Genomic DNA, 20660 nt, shown 5'->3' on the forward strand with positions numbered 1-20660 from the left:
ATTTTGCAGAATGGATATAACACAACTGGCAGTTTTTGTACGGTGTACGAATAGAATGCGTTCTGAACTTGAGTGCACTCGTGTGGTTGCATGCACACTGACAATCGAGAAAACCCAGAAGATGCAGGCACGCCAATGAGCGTGGGTAGGAGGCTGTATCGAAGTCTGCCGGCGAGCATGGAAGAGAGGATGACCAGGCATCAGTGTGTGCGGGACTTGCAGCTCTTGCAGCAGTTCTTCTGCATGTATTCGGTGCTGCAGGAGGCGATGCGGTGAAATTGGCACCACGGAGCGTCCTCGCAGTCTGCACAGCAGCACAATCCTCTGAATAAATCCTCTGTATCCCCACATACATCAGACTAGACAACTGTGTAGCCTGACTACATGAGAGCAGACATACACGTGTCCCTGTATCTACCAGACAAGTGTGTAAATAGCCTGAATAAATGGGAACAAACATACACGTTTCACTGTATCTATCTTTCAATCTCAGGGTCCCGGGTTCGAATCTCGGTAACGGCACCTGGTGGGTAAATGGTGGAGATTTTTCCGATCTCTAAGGTCAACATATGTGCAGACCTGCTAGTGTCTGAACCCTCTTCGTGTGTACACGCACGCAGAAGATCAAATACGCACGTTAAAGATCATGTAATCCATGTCAGCGTTTAATGGGTTATGGAAACAAGAACATACCAAGCATGCACACCTCCGAAAACGGAGTATGGCTGCCTACATGGCGGGGTAAATAAAATAAAAAAAACACAAAAAAAACACGGTCATACACGTGTCTGTCTAAGCGTGTATGTGTGTATTCCTGAAATCTGATTGAATGACACAGGAAACGAATGATAAGCGCCCAGTGGCAGCCGTCAGTCGGCTCTAACCAGGTAGGCAGCCTGTTGTGCAAATGACCCAGTGTTTGTAAAGCGCTTAGAGCTTGGTCTCCGACCGAGGATAGGCGCTGTGTAAGTATCCATATCAATCAATCAATCAATCAGTCAAGCAATGTCTTCACTGAGGACTGACCAGAAGACTGGCAGGTCTGGCAGCACAGTCTAGAGAACTCAATGGTGTTGCAGGGCTTATCGTATCCGCCGTCCATCACCCCACTGCAGTCGAGTCCCTTGTACACGTCGGTCCCTGATGGGGGGTCTCCGAACGGACAGTCGGCTGGGGTACACACGGAAATGTTTTCTTCACGGAGGGGTCGGTGAGAGCGTGTGGACTGGTACAATCTGCTCTATCTGCGCTACAAGCTCTGTGTAACACTTTAAAAGAAATAAGTAGGATGACATAAAGTAAAATAAAATGGAATAAGAGAAAGTGAATAAAATGAAATAAAACAAAACAAAATAAAATATAACAAATAGATAAGAAATAAACAAATAATAGATAAATGAATGAATTGACTAATGAATATGCAAGCAAACATATACATAAATACATTAACGAATTATAATGATAATAAGATAAAATGTATTGTACTTTTTTTTTAAAGGCAGCAATGGCCTAACCTTAGCATAAACCTCACGCGCTGATCAATCCCTGATGACAGATGAAACGAACAAATAAAGTGACATACTTCACCACTGAGTGTATCAGGGAGGGTCTTACTTACTTACTTACTTACTTACTTACTTACTTACTTACTTGCTTGCTTATTTGCTTGCTTGCTTACTTACTTACTTACTTACTTACTTACTTGCTTGCTTACTTACTTACTTGCTTGCTTGCTTATTTACTTGTTTGCTTGCTTACTTACTTATTTGCTTGCTTGCTTACTTATTTGCTTGCTTAATGCCCGTTGCGCCCTTTGCCCTTTAGCATGTAGGTCAGCCAGCAACGAAGAACCACCACTCTTGTCTGTTTGAGGCCAGTCTTTGAATGGCAGTGCACGCCCCTGATGTGCTTCAGGGTCTTGAGTTACCCCCCTTCAACTGTTCTGCGCCAGGTCTGATTGAAGCAAAGAAAGTCTGTGGGCCTTTTTACGGCAGTGTCCATTCCATTCCATGTTCATGCTCCAAGGGCAGGTTGGGATCTCAAGGCCTGACTAACGCGTTGGGTTTATGTAGATCAGGCACCATAGATTTTTTTCTGCTTTTTTTTTTACGCAGATGTGGTGTAGTATATCTGGTTTAGTCGACACGCTACACTTCCTTGAAACTAAAACTGAAACCCAATAAGCATACGACATATGACATTATTTATCGTCCCATCCGAATGCTTTAAACGTGCCTGCGAAGTGGGAGACCACTGAATCCGCATCAGACATTCATCAAGCCCGAGTCACACTCACTGCACAGTCGTACGACAGGATCCGACAGCTGATCGGCTCCTTTATGGGAACTGAGGCAGATCTGTTACATGCACTTGTAGCACAAGTAGTCTAACAGTGGAAGCTGAGGCAGAATTAGCAGCCGTAGCAGCAGCAGCAACAACAGCAGTTTTGCATTTGCGTCTTCTCGTACATCTTGGAAATGTTCAAGATCGAATTATATCTTTTGAATGAAACAAACCGTTCTAAACTTTTGTTACTGCCACTTCTTCTATGGCTTTATTATTATTATTATTATTATTATTATTATCATCATCATCATCATCATCATTATCATCATCATCATTATCATCATCACTGTTCTCATTCTTACAAATGCTGTCGTTGATATTATTATTGATATAATCGTATTGATGTTGACGTTACCGTTTTCATTTTGCAATCATAAGATTTGTTACTACTCTTGTCGTTAATGATGTTTTGTTATTGCTTTTGCCTTTACCGAAATCATAATACATTCAGCAATATTCAGGATAAAGACATACTGACCAGATGGTATTGAATGTCTTCTTACCTGAGATACTGTTTGATGAGTGTGAAGACTCGATACAATTTCCAAGTTTGCAAACCTGTGCAAGACAAAAAAAACACAACCAAGTAAAAATCGATTAGAGTAGGTCATTTTGTTTGTTCTCTGTCTGTCTGTCTGTCTGTCTCTCTCACACACACACACACACACACACACACACACACACACACACACACACACACACATTTACACACTCGCATGTAATGCTACCTATAGATATACAGACCAAGTCGCAAAGGAACAACTCGCACAACCAACCAATCAACCAGCTAAGCAGTCTTCCACCATAACGACAACCAAGCAGCAACAACAACCACAACAAAGTGACCCAAGTGTCATGCCAAATGACGTTTCATCAGAAGACTCTCTCTCTCTCTCTCTCTCTCTCTCTCTCTCTCTCTCTCTCTCTCTCTCTCTCACACACACACACACACACACACACACACACACACACACACACACAGAGGAACAGGCTTGCCTTGCCAGGTGCACAGGTGAATCCATCCACGCCCACCACCGCTGAGGACATGCCCTGTTTCAGGTAGCACATGAGGGAGTAGCACACCTGGCTGTAAGGAGCTCCACCCCCTGTTCCGTACAGACTCTAGATGGGAAAAGATTATCCAGAATCTGGCTGGGGGAAAAGTTATCCAGAATCTGTTGGGGGAAAAGTTATCCAGAACCTGGAAAAGGTTACGTCGTAGAGAATGTGCCTGAGAAAAAAATATCGAACAGACTCTAGTTGGGACAAAGTTATACAGAATCTGTCTGGGAAATAGTTATATCGTACAGAATATGCTTGAGGGAAAAATTACATCTTACAGACTCTAGGTGGGGGAAAGTTATACAGAATCTCTTTGGGAAATAGTTATATCGTACAGAATCTGCCTGGGTAAAACTACATCGTACAGGATCCAGTGGGGACAAAGTTTACAGAATCTGTTTTGGGTATTAAGTTATATCGAACAGAATATGCCTGGGGATAACTACATCTTACAGGATCTAGCTGCGACAAAGTTTACAGAATCTGTTTGGGAAAGTTGTATCGTACAGAATCTGTTTGGAAATACAGTTATATCGTACAGAATATGCCTGGGGAAGATTATATCGTACAGACTCTAGTTCGGACAAAGTTGCAAAGAATCTGTGTGGGGGAAAAGTTATATCGTACGGAATCTGTGTGGGAAAAATTATCCAGAATCTGTTTGTGTTGGTCTGGTGTTGTTATATCTTACATAATCTGGTTGGGAAGAAATCATATCGTACAGAATCTCGTTGGGGAAAAGTTATATCGCTAGAATCTGGACAGAAAAAGGTTATCCAGAATCTGGTTGGGAAAAGTTATATCGAACGGGGTCTGGTTGGGAAAAAAACGTAATCTAGAATCTGGTTGGGAAAGGGATATAGCGCACAGAGACTGGTGGAGGGTGGGGTGGGGGGTGGGGGGGTATACAGAATCTGGTTGGGAAAAAGTTATATAGAATCTGGTTGGGAAAAAGTTATACAGAATCTGTTTCGGAAAAGGTTATATCGAACATAATCTGCTTGGGAAAAGGTTATCCAGAATCTGAATCTTGGGAAAAGGTTATACAGAATCTGGCTTTGAAAAAGTTATATCGTAGAGATTCTGGTTAGGAGAAAGTTATGTCGTACATAATCTGGTCGGGAAAAAGATTATAACGTACAAAATCTGGTTGGGGGGAAATCGTATCGTACAGAGTCTAGTTGGGAAAAAGTTATATTCGTATAGAATCTGAGTAGGGAAAAAATATATCGTAAAGAATCTGGTTGGGAAAAAATTATATCGTACAGACACTAATCCGGAAAAAGCAAAACATAGTATGGTTGGGAAAAGTTTTATCGTACAGAATCTGATCGGGAAAGTTTTATATGGCATATAATCTGGTTGGGAGATGTTATGCCGTAAAGAATCTGGACTGTACAAAAGAAAAAGCGAGTAGGTCCACATCATTACAACATACCACATTACCGCTCTTCTGTTTGTTTTTTAAAATACGTTCTAGAGGAAGCATGCACGTGTGCGTGCGCGAGCGCGTGTGCGGCTGTTGTGTGTGTTCATGTGCGTTTGTGTGTGCGTGTGTGTTCGTACGTGCGCGCACACGCGCGCGTGTTTGTGTGTGTGTGTGTGTGTGTGTATGTGTGTGTCTGTGTGGGGGTGTGTGTGTGTGTGTGTGTGTGTGTGTTCTAGTTCGGAAAAAGTTAGATCATGCAGACTCTGAATGGAAAAAAGAAAAAGACCGCGAACTTGATAAGTAGATCTACATCATTTCAACATACCGCCTTACCCATCTTCTTGTTTTGATTAATACGTTCTGGAGGAAGTATGCGTGCGCACGTGCGTGAGCGCGCGTACGTGTGTGTGTGTGTGTGTGTTGCGCGTGAGTGTTGCGTGCGTGTGTGTGCGCCCGCGTGTGAGTGTGTGTGTGTGTGCGCGCGCGCATGTGAGTGTGTGTGTGTGTTTAGAAGCGAAACGGCGCAAATAAGTAAACAACAAAAATATTGTTGTTAATAAGATTTAGATCGCAAGCTGTTATTCTTGATGTTGTTCTTCTTCTACTTCTTGGTATTATCATTATTATCATTGTTATTATTATCATGATTATTATCGCTGTTGATGTTGTTGTCAACAACACTACCACAATCATCATGCTCTCCATGACCACCACCACCACCACCACCACCACCAGCAGCAGCAGCAGCAGCACCACCACCACCACCATTACCATCATCCCTTCGGCGAGAACCAGTGTCCAGTGATCAACTCACCCTAGCCAGGTAGGACTGGGGTCCCAGGGACATCTTGCAGATGGTGTCGGGGTCAAACAGCTTTCCAAGGGGCTTCTCTCTGACTGGGGGGGCCTTGGTGCGTGTCAGACAGCTCCCTTCAGGAGAGGGAAGGGGACAGACGGAAGGCCCCCGGGGAATCCTGGCAGCGGACATAACTCCACGCCCTCTGCAGAAAATGTTGGGCCTCGCCGGTGAACGTTGTCAGTGGCGGAGATATGGGTGGTGGTGGTGGTGGTGATGGTGGTGGGGTGGTGGTGGTGGTGATGATGATGGTGGTGATGGTGATGGTGGTGATGATGATGGTGGTGGTGGTGGTGGTGGTGGTGGTTTGGGAGTGTCTTAGGTGGTGGTGGTGGTGATGGTGTTGGTGGTGGTGGGTTGGGAGTATCTTAGGTGGTGGTGGTGGTGGTGATGGTGGTGGTGGTGGTGGTGGTGGGTTGGAAGTGTCTTTGGTGGTGGTGGTGGTGATGGTGGTGGTGGGTTGGGAGTGTCTTAGGTGGTGGTAGTGGCGATGGTGGTGGTGGGTTGGGAGTGTCTTAGGTGGTGGTGGTGGGTTGGGAGTGTCTTAGGTGGTGGTGGTGGTGGTGGTGGTGGTGGTGGGTTGGGAGTGTCTTTGGTGGTGGTGGTGGGTTGGGAGTGTCTTAGGTGGTGGTGGTGGTGATGGTGGTGGTGGTGGTGGTGGTGGTGGTGGGTTGGGAGTGTCTTAGGTGGTGGTGGTGGGTTGGGAGTGTTTTAGGTTGTGGTCCACGTGTATCTATTTGTTTTTTTGTCTGTCTGTGAATCCGTTTTCCTTGTCTGTCTGCCTGTATAACTCTATCTTTGTCCTTTGTGTCGTCTGTCTGTCTCTCTTTGTCTCATTATCTGTGTCTCTATCCCTGTCTTCTTCTGTCTCTATTTCTCTGTCTTTGTCTCCGTCTCTGTGGGGTCTCTCTGTCTGTGTGTGTGTGTGTGTGTGTGTGTCTGTCAATCTCTCTCTCTCTCTCTCTCTCTCTCTCTCTCTCTCTCTCTCTCTCTGTCTCATTATCTGTGTCTCTATCCCTGTCTTCCTTTGTCTCTATTTCTCTGTCTTTGTCTCCGTCTCTGTCTGTCTGTCTGTCTGTCTCACTCTGTCTCCCTGTCTGTCTCTCTCTCTCTCTCTCTCTCGCTCCCTCGCTCCTTCCCTCCCTCTCTTGCACTTTGAACGATTTATTTGCATTTTTCGCTTTGTTTGCATTGCCTCTAGACATCCAACAACGATTCTGCATTGGTAATAACCGCCTTCACGATGAGCTTTATCTTCTGCTTGACGATTGCATATGTTGTCACACACACACACACACACACACACACACACACACACACACACACACACACACACACACACACACTCGCACATAATTTTATATATATAAAGAGAGAGAGAAAGAGAGACAGAGACAGAGACAGAGATAGGATTAAGAAAGTTTCGAACGAACGCAAGGCGTGGATGCAACGATTTTTGACGCTGCTGTTTTATGGGCGTGTCAAAATGTTCAGACTGATCCATATACATATGGTTATATGTGTACATATTACCTCTGCTTTTTTTTATGTGAAAAGGGCAATTTTCTGACATCTGTTGCCTGTCAATGCGCCATGTTTTCACCCATTTTCCCCTTCCTAGCGCCTCCATCCTCACACGCACCCTACTCTCCCACTTCCCTGCCACACACAAACACTCTACTGAAGGTAATGACACCACTTAAATCATGTTATTTTCAAGTATCTCAATTAATTAAGATTGTATTCAAGTTAGTGGTAAAGAAAATGAATAAGTTGCTATCGCCTCAAGCAAAGCGCATCATGTCGTTTTCTCCAGATCTGTGCAGACCCGATATACTTGACCAAAAGTAAGCGGGTGCAAGAAAGAAAGAATCCTTTTCAAAACAAATATCTATGTCTCTCCTGCTTCGTATATTTTTCTACATCTCTTTACTATCGCAAATATGATTATATAGTTCTATCGATTACATCACATGTTACATGTATTGATATCGTAAATATGATTATAGTTTTATCGTACATTTTTGACTCACTTGTGTAAACAAAGTGAGTCTATGTTTTAACCCGGTGTTCTGTTGTGTGTGTGTGTGTGTGTGTGTGTGTGTGTGTGTGTGTGTGTGTGTGTGTGTGTCTGTCTGTCTGTCTGTCTGTGTGTCCGTGGTAAACTTTAACATTGACATTTTCTCTGCAAATACTTTGTCAGTTGACACCAAATTAGGCATAAAAATAGGAAAAATTCAGTTTTTTCCAGTCATTTTGTTTAAAACAATATTGCACCTCTGGGATGGGCACCAAAAAAAAATTTTAAATGAAGCCTAATTATATGCAAACTGCATTTACTGTTATATTTATATTTTTTGTATTCTCTAAACTTGGCACTTTGATCTGATATTCTGACCCAACAACAAGAGCAGTCATTATCATTTTTTGTACAAACAGGAACCTCTTTTGCTAAGCATGGAAGTTTTATTTATTTTGCAAACGTTTTGGTGCAGATAGTAAAAAAGGGAAATTACTCTGTAATTAATGCTAAGGGACTTAATTTCATTTAAACTGATCTTTCTCATCTTAAACATTACATTCTGAAATTATACTCAATACATAAAAAGCTTGGATTTTTTTTTAAGTGTATCACAAGTGAGTTTTGAAGGCCTTGCCTCTGTTATTCTGCATGTTTTAATATCGGGAATATGATTATATAGTTCTATCGATTAAATGACATGTTACGTTTTAATACCGTAAATATGATCACAGTTCTGTCGATTACATTACACTACATTGTTATTTTCTTCGCAGAATTTTTCCTTGGGGGTTTCTTTCTTCTCCCGAACACCACAGACAAGACTCACGAGTCCAGCAGGAACTGTCTGATGGTGCGGATGGAGCAGGGGGAGAAGCGGAAGTTGAGGTGGGAGGCTTGGGTCCTGGCGCCGTCCATGATCATGAGGGAGTTCCGGGGGCAGTCCTCGCTGTCGCCCATCCCGTCGTGATGCACGTTCAGGCTGGTGGGGCGGACACACACATGCAAACACGCATAAACACACACACACACATGCGCGCACGCTCGCACGCACACACATACATATGCGCAAAAATACGCGCGCACATGCACGCATACACATACATGTGCGCACAAACACGCGCACACACGCACGCACGGACACAAGCACTTACACACACACACACACACACACTCGCGCGCGCGCACGCACACGCACACAGACACACACACACACACACACACACACACACACACACACACACACATGCGCGCAGGTATGTACTCGTGCACTTGAAAGAAGAAAATACTGCACGAAGCCATTTTTCAACGAATAGACCTGTTTGTAGAAAGAGAGATGTACATAGCAGAGAGATAGACATGTGTATAGGAAAAAGATAAGCATGTACACTGGGGGGGGGGGGGGGGGGGGGAAGAGAGAAAGAAAAAGAAGACGTGCGAAGCGGACGAAATATCGACATGTATGTAGGAAGAAAGATCCACATTTATTTTAGAAGTCTCCACAGAGGACTGACCCGGGGAGAAAGATAAAGTATACATACACCAAGAAAACAACAAAGAGAGGCTGAGCTGCATTTATGAAGACCCGATCTCTACTGGGACTTTGATTTCAGTGTAAAGAAATATATTGTACTACTACTACTACTTCTAATAATGATAATAATAATGATATTGATGATAATGATAATGATAGTGATAATAACAATAACACTACTACTATTACTACTACTACTACTACTACTACTACTACTAATAATAATAATAATAATAATAATAATAATAAATAATTGATAATAATAATTATAATGATAATAATGATGATGGTGATGATGATGATGATAATGATAATAATAGTGATGATAACAATAACAATACTACTGCTACTGCTACTACTACTACTACTACTAATAATAATAATAATAATCAATAATTGATAATAATAATAATAATAATAATAATAATAATAATAATCAATAATTGATAATAATAATAATAATAATAATAATAATAATAATAATCAATAATTGATAATAATAATAATAATTGATAATCATCATCGTCATCATCGTCATCATCATCATCGTAATAATGTTAACAATAACTGTTTTTACAAGCACAGGGACTGCACAGAAACACGATATGAAAAAATACTTCCAGCAAATCATAATCACCACCAGCAATAACAAAAGGCAAAGCAAGTCAACGAGAAGAAAGTAATTCAGTTCTGCTATATCATCGCACATCGCCATCAACACAAATCAAACGTCCACAGGCCAGACAACAAAAACTTTGACAAAGGCAATAACGACGACAAACGAACAACGTCAACAACAACGTCAACAACCATGAAAAAACACGTCAACAATGACGACGATGACAACAACAACAACAACAACACTCTAACGACAACGACAACAGCAAAGACGATGGAAAATGGAGAAGAAGAAAAGAAAGGAAAAAAAAAAAACACCATCAACAACGATAACAGCCACGACAACAACCACTACAGACAAAATAACAAGAACGACAAATATGACGGCAAAACAACAGCTACGACGACAACAAAAACTGATTATACCTGTGCGCCAACTCATGAGCGAACGTTAGTATGGTGTTACCGTTGGGAAGGGCCTCCACAGCTGACAGCGAGTGATTGCTTGTACACATACATCCCACATTACTGACACCTGTACACACACACACACACACACACACACACACACACACACACACACACGTTTGTATACAACTTGACTGGAAGCAAATAACGTGTATTGCTCTCTCTCTCTCTCTCTCTCTCTCTCTCTCTCTCTCTCTCTCTCTCTCTGCATCGCGCACAGTCACAACCCAATAAAACCACGAGGTATATGAAAAACAGAAAGAAAGTTTTCTTCTTCTTTTTTCTAAATGGATTCCTTTTTTCCTCTGACGCACATCGGCATGTTTTCTTTTTTTCTTTTTTTCCATTCTGGTAAATGGAGGAGAAAGTGTATGGCTTAACTGTTCTGGTGAACCCCTTGACTACTGAACCCTTGATGAAATGAGATCAGAGTGGCAAGGGTTGAAAAAGCAGTTACTACTTTGTGCATCCTTGTTACTGGCAGTAAATGATTTTGCTGAACGAAAGTAGTACAAACACACGTTTGAAGAAAAAAGAAAAAAAAAGACACAAACAACAACAAAAACCCTCCAAATAAAGACTGGTGACCGATATCCTGCCTTGTAAGCTCTGTTCTGTCTCAGTGAGATGAGCAGACCTTCACTGAAAAGGGCACAGGCCAACTAATTGTCAGCAGAAGTCAAGGTGTTAATATATGAAAATAACCCACCAACAACTCGGCTGTCGGCACCGTCAGACAGATCCAGCCTGAAAAAAAAAACTGTCATTGATCCAACAAAGCAGATCTTCGTATCTGTCTGTCTGTCTGTCTGTCTCTATTTCTCTCTCTCTCGCTGTTTGTGCTTGCGTTCGTGCGTGCGTGTGTGTGTGTGTGTGTGTGTGTGTGTGTGTGTGTATTTTACTCTTTTTTTTTTGTATTTCTTTTTATCACAACAGATTTCTCTGTGTGAAATTCGGGCTGCTCTCCCCAGGGAGAGCGCGTCGCTACACTACATCACCACCCTTTTCTTTTCTTTTCTTTTTTGTTGTTGTTGTTGTTGTTGTTTTGTTGTTGTGTTTTGGGGGGGTTGTATTTTTTTGCTGCGTGCAGTTTTATTTGTTTTTCCTATCGAAGTAGATTTTTCTACAGAAGTTTGCCAGGAACAACCCTTTTGTTGCAGTGGTTTCTTTTACGTGCGCTAAGTGCATGCTGCACACGAGACCTCGGTTTATCGTCTCCTCCGAATGACTAGCGTCCAGACCACTATTCAAGGGGGAGAAAATATCGGCGGCTGAGCCGTGATTCGAATCAGCGCGCTCGGATTCTCTCGCTTCCTTGGCGGACGCGTTACCTCTTGGCCATCACTCCACATCCGGAGTGTGTGTGTGTGTGTGTGTGTGTGTGTGTGTGTGTGTGTGTGTGTGTGTGTGTGTGTGTGTGTGTGTGTGTGTGTGTGTGTGTGTGTGTGTGTGTGTGTGTTCGTGAGTGTACGTGTGTGTGTGTGTGTGTGTGTGTTCGTGAGTGTACGTGTGTGTGTCATCTTTATATTTACTGATCGGCTCTATTCTCCTCTGTTTGCTTGGTTTTCTTTGTTGTTGTTTTTCCTCTGTGTGTGTGTGTGTGTGTGTGTGTGTGTGTGTGTGTGTGTGTGTGTGTGTGTGTGTGTGCCGTTTTTAAATTTACTGATTGGCTCTATTCTCATCTGTTTTTGTTTTGTTTTTTCCTTCTGTGTGTGTGTGTGTGTCTGTGTGTCTGTGAACGTATGTGTGCTGTCTTTATGTTTAGTGATTGGCTTTATTGTCCTTTATTTTGTTTCTGTTTTTCCCCCTCTTTTTAACATCCATATCACCAGCGATTATTTACGATCAACATCTATCATTTTTTCACATGGTCAGTTTCGCTATGAATTTCACACCTACATCTTAAGCACGGATAGGAATCCATAATGTGTTCGTCAGTAACAGTTGTTTCCCACACTCTCGAAAATATTATGTTAGAACATAAGAGCCACCAACACCATCACCACCACACCATCACCACCACACCACCACCACGAACAACAACAACCAACAACAACAACAACAAGAACTACCACCACCACACCACCACCAACAACAACAACAAGAGCCACCGTCACCACCACCATCACCATCATCACCACCATCATCATCACCACCACCACCAACAACAACAACAAGAGCCACCATCACCACCACTATCACCATCATCACCACCATCACCACTACCACCAACAACAACAAGAGCCACCATCACCACCACCATCACTACCACCACCACCACCAACAACAACAACAACAAGAACCACCACCACCACCGCCAACAAAAACAGCAACAAGAACCACCACCACCACCACCAACAACAACAACAAAAAGAACCACCACCACCACCACAACCAACAACAATAACAAGAACCACCACCACCACACCATCACCACCACCACCAACAACAACAACAAGAACCACCACCACCACACCAACACCACCAACAACAACAACAACCACCACCACCACACCACCACCACCAACAACAACAACAACCACCACCACCCACACCACCACCACCAACAACAACAACAACAACCACCACCACCACACCACCACCACCAACAACAACAACAACCACCACCACCACACCATCACCACCAACAACAACAACAACAAAAACCACCACCACCCACACCACCGCCACCAACAACAATAAAAAGAACCACCACCACCACACCACCCACACCACCACCACCACCAACAACAACAACAACAACCACCACACCACCACCACCACCACCAACAACAACAACAACAAGAACCACCATCACCCACCACAACCAACAACAACAACAAGAACCACCACCACCACACCATCACCACCACCACCAACAACAACAACAAGAACCACCACCACCACACCACCACCACCACCACCAACAACAACAACAAGAACCACCACCACCAACAACAACAACAACCACCACCACCACACCACCACCACCACCACCACACAACAACAACAAGAACCACCATCACCACCACCACCAACAACAACAACAAGAACCACCACCACCACACCACCACCACCACCACCAACAACAACAAGAACCACTTCACCACACACCATCACCACCACCACCACCAACAACAACAACAACCACCACACCATCACCACCACCACCAACAGCAACAACAAGAACCACCACCACCAACAACAACAACAAGAACCACCACCACCACACCATCACCACCACCACCAACAACAACAACAACAACAAAAGTAGGGCCACCATCAGCACCACCACCACCAACAACAACAACAAAAACCGCCACCACCCACACCACCGCCACCAACAACAATAACAAGAACCACCACCACCACACCACCCACACCACCACCACCAACAACAACAACAACCACCACCACCACACCACCACCACCAACAACAACAACAAGAACCACCACCACCACACCATCACCGCCACCACCACCACCACCACCAACAACAACAACAAGAACCACCACCACCACCAACAACAACAACAAGAACCACCACCACCACCAACAACAACAACAAGAACCACCATCACCCACCACCACCAACAACAACAACAAGAACCACCACCACCAACAACAACAACAAAAGTAGGGCCACCATCAGCACCACGTACCCTGTGAAGAGGACAATGTGGTCAGCCGGTAAAACCCGTGCCTTGTGACGGACCACCCACAGCCGGAGGTCATCCAGTACACGATGCATGGTGGCTGTGTCATTTCTGTCGATTCCGCCTGTCACGTACTCATCCTGTCACCATCCTTATTATTTGATTTGACTGGAGATTTGATACGGATCCTTACATTTCGCCTTTCCTCGGTCGGAGACCAAGCTCTAAGCGCTTTACAAACTAGAGGTCATTTGAACAACAGGCTGCCTACCTGGGTACAGCCGACTGACGGCTGCCATTGGGCGATCATCATTTGTTTCCTGTGTCATTCAATCACACACACACACACACACACACACACACACACACACACACACACACGTAACATTTTACGTGCAGGACTGTTTTGCTCATTCATCCCGACATGTAGGCAGCCACACTCCGTTTTCGGGGGCGGGAGGGGTCGGGGGGCTGCATGCTGAGCATGTTCTTGTTTCGATAACCCACCGAACACAGTCATCATTATCAATGCCGTCATTAACATCGTCTTTGTCAATGCTAGTGTCTTCATCAATGTTGTAATCATCGACATGAAATCGGTACCTCGGTACTGGTATCATATGGCACTGTTAATTTTTTTTCAAAAATGAAACACCTTTTTTTTTCTAATTACCGATACTGTATTATCTTCATTATATTTGCCGGTATAAAGCCAAATTTAACTCCATCGTCGTCGTCATGGCCTTATAAAAGTCACTTTTAAATAAACCAGATTAATTCATATTTCATTGCCTTCTTCGTTGCCACAAACATCGTCTTAATCCTTTGGTATCCGTGGAATGTCAGACACCGGTTTGACTGAGAACGACAATACTGACGTCGTCGCTGTCGTAGACGTATCATCAACGTCATTATCGCTGTAAAAACAGCAACATAAAAACGCAACATAGCCTTTGAATAAACATAAATTCCTGGATGTCGTGAATAAGGGCTAGCATTATGTGTGGACACGCGCAGATGCGCACACATACACACACGCACACACGCAAACACAGACAGACAGAAAGACAGACAGAGACATACACACAGACACACAGACAGAAATGTACACACAGACAGACAGACATACAGAGACGTACACACAGAGACGTACACACAGACAGACAGAAAAACAGAGACATACACACAGACACACAGACAGACAGAGACGGACACACAGACAGACAGACAGAGACGTACACACAGACAGACAGACACACAGACAGACAGAGACGTACACACAGACAGACAGAGACGTACACACAGACAGACAGACACACAGACAGACAGAGACGGACACACAGACAGACAGACAGAGACGTACACACAGACAGACAGACACACAGACAGACAGAGACGGACACACAGACAGACACACAGACAGACAGAGACGTACACACAGACAGACAGACAGAGACGTACACACAGACAGACAGACAGAGACGTACACACAGACAGACAGAAAGTCAGAGACAGAAGGAAAGAGACAGGAAGAAAGACAGAACCAACTGACGATGGCGAAGTGGACGTCGACGATACGAACGTCCAGCTGGATGTCATGCGCCTTCAGGGTTTCAAAGATCGCGTTGACCTGTACAGCGGGGTTGCAGTCAGTCAGCCAGTCTCGCCAACAATGATGATGATGATGATGATGATGAATGATATGGATACTTATATAGCGCCTATCCTCGGTCGGACACCAAGTTCCAAGCGTGGTTAGAGCCGACTGACAGCTGGCTGCCATTGAGCGCTCAACATTCGTTTCCTGGTGTCATTCAATCAGATTCCCCCCGGGAATAAAATTCAGCTAGTCAGAACTGACCCCCACACCACCATACACACACACACACACACACACACACACACACACACACACACACACTGCTTCCCCCACTGAATTCTACCCCTCCTCGTAAATGATATGTAGGTCACTCTGTGACAGCTTGAAATTACCTCATGGGTAAATTTGACCCATTTAGACATAATACGCGCTATAAAAGTAACCCACCCACCCCTATCCCCCACGCCCCCACGTTTCCTGACGCTAACTTTAACTCTCTCCATACGAACGGCGAAAGAGATGATGTTAACAGCGTTTCACCCCATTTTCCATCAACAAAATATTGCAAGCGGAAGGCTCTTATACTGAAGACGTGAATGTTGACAAAGAATACCACAATTCTGACGACGGAAGCTAAATGTTGGGTCATTGAGATACTCACTGGACATCCGAGGGGTCTGTGTAAAGGAGAAGAGAGGACTAGCCGTACTGAATGAGTTAATGAAGAGAAGAGTGTGTGGAGGTGGGGAGTGGGAGGGGGCAGTAAATGCTATAGCCCAGAATGAGCCCTCTTCCCTTTTCAATAGTTTGACAGCCTGCAGTTTCCATCTGCTGGACGAGAGGGGGCGGAGGTTGGGGGGGGGGGGGGGGGGGGATGGGGGGGATAGCTCACAATGACCCCGAGGTACAATACAGCCGAGGGGAGAGGGTAGTTTTGAGGATGCTACCCCAGTTTGTTTGACTGACTGTCTGTCTGTCAACGGGCTTTCGCAAAACAGGAAAAATGAAAGTCGTGGACAGGTTTTCCTGGCATTTGTGGAAGGATTAGCCAGCTACGGGCATAGAACCAAGAAGTAAAATTTGAGTGGTGAACCGATCAGAACACAAAGCCAGGGGGAACATGCAATAGTGTCACATCCCGAAAAAAAAATCATAGATTTCTGTGAAACATTGTGAAATGATAGGCCACAGAAAAAGGATCCAGGTCCATAACATTTTTCGTAAGGGACATGTCATCACTATGATATAGGGGGTGGGGGAGGGGTGGGGGGTGGGGGGACAATATCTTGCACGATGGACGCAGTATCCGCATTTGGCTTTTAATCTAAGGGTTCTTGGTTCAGTCGTGGTAACGGCGCCTGGTGGGCTGATAAGGATGGAGATTTTTCGAAACGAACAAACGTGGAAGTTGGAATATACAACAGTGGGGTTTCGCTTCTTACAAAACAACTGTTCTACAGTTGAAAACAAACCACACATTCCTAAAACCTAATATCTAAACCGCACTATTAAATGTACCCGAACGAACACTTGAACTGCCTCAAACAAATTGCAAAAATTGAAACATGATTCATGAAAATTGTACTTAAGCTTTGCATATACTGTTGTAATCGGTATATTTCAGGGCACCCAGAAAAAAAGAATTGATCACATATTGCGATTCCTCACCTACTTGTAAATATCTTATTTTGTGTCAGGAGGAAGGTGACAGAATGGTTATGACGCTCATCTGCCAATACAGCGAGTCCGTGGGGGTGTGGTTCGATTCCCTCTCTCGCCCTTTCTCCCACGATAAACCGAGGTCCCGTGTACAGCACACACGTGGCGCACTGAAAAAGAACCCACGACAACAAAAGTGTTGTCCTCTGGCAAAATTATGCAAAAGAAATCCATACGGATAGGTACACAAATTTATATGCATGCACTCAAGGCCTGATTAAGCGCGTTGGGTAATGCTGCTGGTCAGGCATCTGCCTAGTAGATGTAGTGCAACGTATATGGATTTGTCCGAACGCAGTGACGCCCCCTTGAGAAACTGAAACTGAAACTTTAAATGTTGTGTCATTATGTACAATCTGAGATTGTAGTGCCTTACCAGGGAATAAATAAACATATAATTATGTATACATTTGACATTTGGTTTGTGGGCTATCATGTCACATTGGGCTAAGATACAATGTGGTGAGATACGGACCAACGTTCTCGCTTACCCCAACGAATACAGCTTTGATGAACCTTTGTAAACAACGCTTCGTTTTCTTCTTCAAGATGGATGGGGACAGATGACGTCCTGTAGCAGGTCGCAAAGTCTTGTTGAAAATAGATGTCCAGCTAGAACGGTAGAGAAAACTGTTTAACTTCGCTCAAACACACGCGCTAGCGCGCGCGCACACACACGCACACACACACACACACACATACACACACGCATGCACGCACGCACGCACGCACACACACACACACACACACACACACACTCAAGCACACACAAGTTCACATGCGCGTGCACAGTCATGCACTCACACACGCGCACGCTTGCATGCATGCACGGACCAATACACACACACACACACACACACACACACACACACACACACACACACACACACACACACACACACACACACACACACACACACACACACACACATCATTGCTTACTTTTCAAAGGCCCATTTGTCTACAATGACTCCAATTTCTATGCTGTAGCCCTGAGGATTGCCATCTGCAACAATTATGGACCACCATGCAGACGTACTGATACCCTTCCCCCCTCTCTCTGTGTGTGTGTGTGTGTGTGTGTGTGTGTGTGTGTGTGTGTGTGTGCTACTGAGGGCAGAAGAGCTATTGGCTGTTGTCAATGAAAATGTGTCAGTGTGTCAGTGTCAGTGCCAGTGTGTCTCTGCTACTGCTGCTGCTGAAAAGAAAACACTTTTCTGCTGCTCATATATAACGTAACAGAGCCTCTTTATTTCGTGAGCCAGTAAAAGCAGTCTGATGTTGTTGTTGCTGTTGTTATTGTTGTTGTAGTCGTTGTTGTTGTTGTAGTCGTTGTTGTCATATCGATATTGTCCCAATATGCAAATGGATAGGTCTTCACTAAAGTGACTTAATTATGTACAGGAGAGAAGCTATCCCGCTTACAGATCAAAGAAGGTGAACAAATGGAAAACGTTTCCACCATCGTCATCATCATCATCATCATCATCACCATAACCACAGTTATCATGTAAGTTTAAAAGGGGGGGGGGGGGCTTTCATTCTCAACTGATCACACAATTCCAAAAAAGACCCACTGTTGTTATTTCGGTGTTAAAAACAAAAAACAAAAAAACATTCCGATTTAACTTCAAATACAGGAGTTTGAAGAAAGAAAAAATATGTTGAGTTGCATTATCTCTTTAGACCTGCAGGTAGGTTTTTGCAGCAAGAGGATACAGATGGAGAGATACACGTGCTTGTCTGTATGCCCCTGTATCTCTGTGCGTGCGTGCGTGTGTGTGTGTGTGTGTGTGTGTGTGTGTGTGTGTGTGTGTGTGTATGTGTGTGTGTGTGTGTCTGTCTGTGTTCGTGTGTGCTATTTCCTGTTTTCAGCTTGCCACTCTTGGATTTATATACGATAGCGGCTGCTGTTAAGGAGCAAAATGGAACCTTAAAGTGTTTTCGCTTGCGGAAAGTTATACCTATCTACCTACCTTCCTACCTACAGCCTACCTACTTACCTACCTACCTACCTACCAACCTACCTTCCTACCTACCTACCTCCATATATATATATATATATATATATATATATATATATATATATTTACCTATCCAACTGCCCGTCTTTATAGTACACTTACCACATGAAAAAGCAACGCGGAGAACAAAATCAATACCTGCTAAACTGCAGACTAGGAAGACCCCCAGCAAGCCCATCAGCGTCATAGTGCCCTGAGCAGTCCATGAACAGACCGCTCCACGCCCTTCACGAACCATCGTGTGTCGAAGCGACCTTGCAGACTAACGGTACAGGGACGTCGTGGGACAGAGAGACTCCATGTGTTTCAGTGTCACCGACAGCTGGTCGTCTGACGGAATGTCAGTCAAAAGGGTGGGGTGCGCACACTCGATGCATTGACTTTTGCATAAACCACGATTCTACCGAGGTGGGGGGAGAGAAAAAAAAACAACACGTTGCTCGGAACAACAAACAGCGAAATCAGACCGAGAAAAAAAAAATATGTTGAACAGAAACTTCTACAGCGACATATAAAAACGGTGAATTAATATATAAGGTGTTAGGTTGAGAAAAAATAAAGAAAGAGAGAAAGAAAGAAATCAGTAATTCAAAATGTCGAAATAAATACAGAAATGAAATCAAAGACAATGTATTCTCTTGATCATCACGCTGACGCCCAAGAAGGAACCTATAAGTGTGGGGGCAAAATCCTTTTCAACGGGAGCAAAATCCTATCAATGGAAGCAAAATCTTATCAATGTGAGCAAAATCTTATCAATGGAACTAAACAAAATCTTATCAATGGGAGCAACATCTTATCAGTGTTAACAACATTCTTTCAATAGTAGCAAAATCTTATCAATGGGAGCAAAATGTAACATAAAATAATGAGAAACTGTGACAGAAGTAATTCCAGAAATCACCGCCACGAAGCCTACGATGATGCTGTTTCGGAGAAGAAGAAAAATCAAGTGTTCATCAGACACAGCTGACAAAAAGAATTAAGGTGAGAAAGCAGAAATAGCCTATACATCCCGTGTGTGTGTGTGTGTGTGTGTGTGTGTGTGTGTGTGTGTGTTCGCCTATCGACAGTTTTTGCGGATTTTTATGTGACTGGTTTTAATCTCTTTTGATGGTGTGCATGTCTGAGCAGATTTTATTGTGTTTATAACGAGTCTGTGATTGCAAAAACTGATGTCCATGTCGACTGATTTGATTTGATATTAGACGGGTAAGCGAGTGAGAGAGAGGGGGGGGCGTGGGGGGGTAGGGAGGGGAGTGGGGGGAGGGGGTGGCTGAGCGGGCGGAAAGTGCGCTTACGTCTGCACACACACACACACACACACA

General features: G+C 44.0%; 1 protein-coding gene across 2 annotated transcripts in view; it reads right to left on the reverse strand.

Annotated features, from left to right (window-relative positions):
• LOC143293905 (metalloprotease mig-17-like) overlaps window positions 1-19636 on the reverse strand; it is a 20471-nt gene extending 835 nt beyond the window's left edge. Inside the window, exons 1-13 of one of the 2 annotated variants that reach the window (XM_076605275.1) lie at window positions 19471-19636; window positions 18251-18314; window positions 17800-17920; window positions 15542-15619; window positions 13996-14129; window positions 11043-11080; window positions 10292-10400; window positions 8543-8695; window positions 5652-5838; window positions 3343-3468; window positions 2850-2904; window positions 1027-1170; window positions 165-304 (exon numbers count right to left, since the gene is read on the reverse strand). In XM_076605275.1, the coding sequence (XP_076461390.1) occupies window positions 201-304; window positions 1027-1170; window positions 2850-2904; window positions 3343-3468; window positions 5652-5838; window positions 8543-8695; window positions 10292-10400; window positions 11043-11080; window positions 13996-14129; window positions 15542-15619; window positions 17800-17920; window positions 18251-18314; window positions 19471-19570 (1413 nt within the window). In that variant the 5' untranslated portion in view covers window positions 19571-19636 and the 3' untranslated portion in view covers window positions 165-200. Of the gene's footprint in view, window positions 305-1026; window positions 1171-2849; window positions 2905-3342; window positions 3469-5651; window positions 5839-8542; window positions 8696-10291; window positions 10401-11042; window positions 11081-13995; window positions 14130-15541; window positions 15620-17799; window positions 17921-18250; window positions 18315-19470 lie in introns of both variants that reach the window. The other variant, XM_076605266.1, reaches the window with a different exon arrangement.
• Window positions 19637-20660: the final 1024 nt, after the last annotated feature.

Source organism: Babylonia areolata, chromosome 1 (genome assembly GCF_041734735.1).
Source record: "Babylonia areolata isolate BAREFJ2019XMU chromosome 1, ASM4173473v1, whole genome shotgun sequence".
Classification (NCBI taxonomy): domain Eukaryota; kingdom Metazoa; phylum Mollusca; class Gastropoda; order Neogastropoda; family Buccinidae; genus Babylonia; species Babylonia areolata.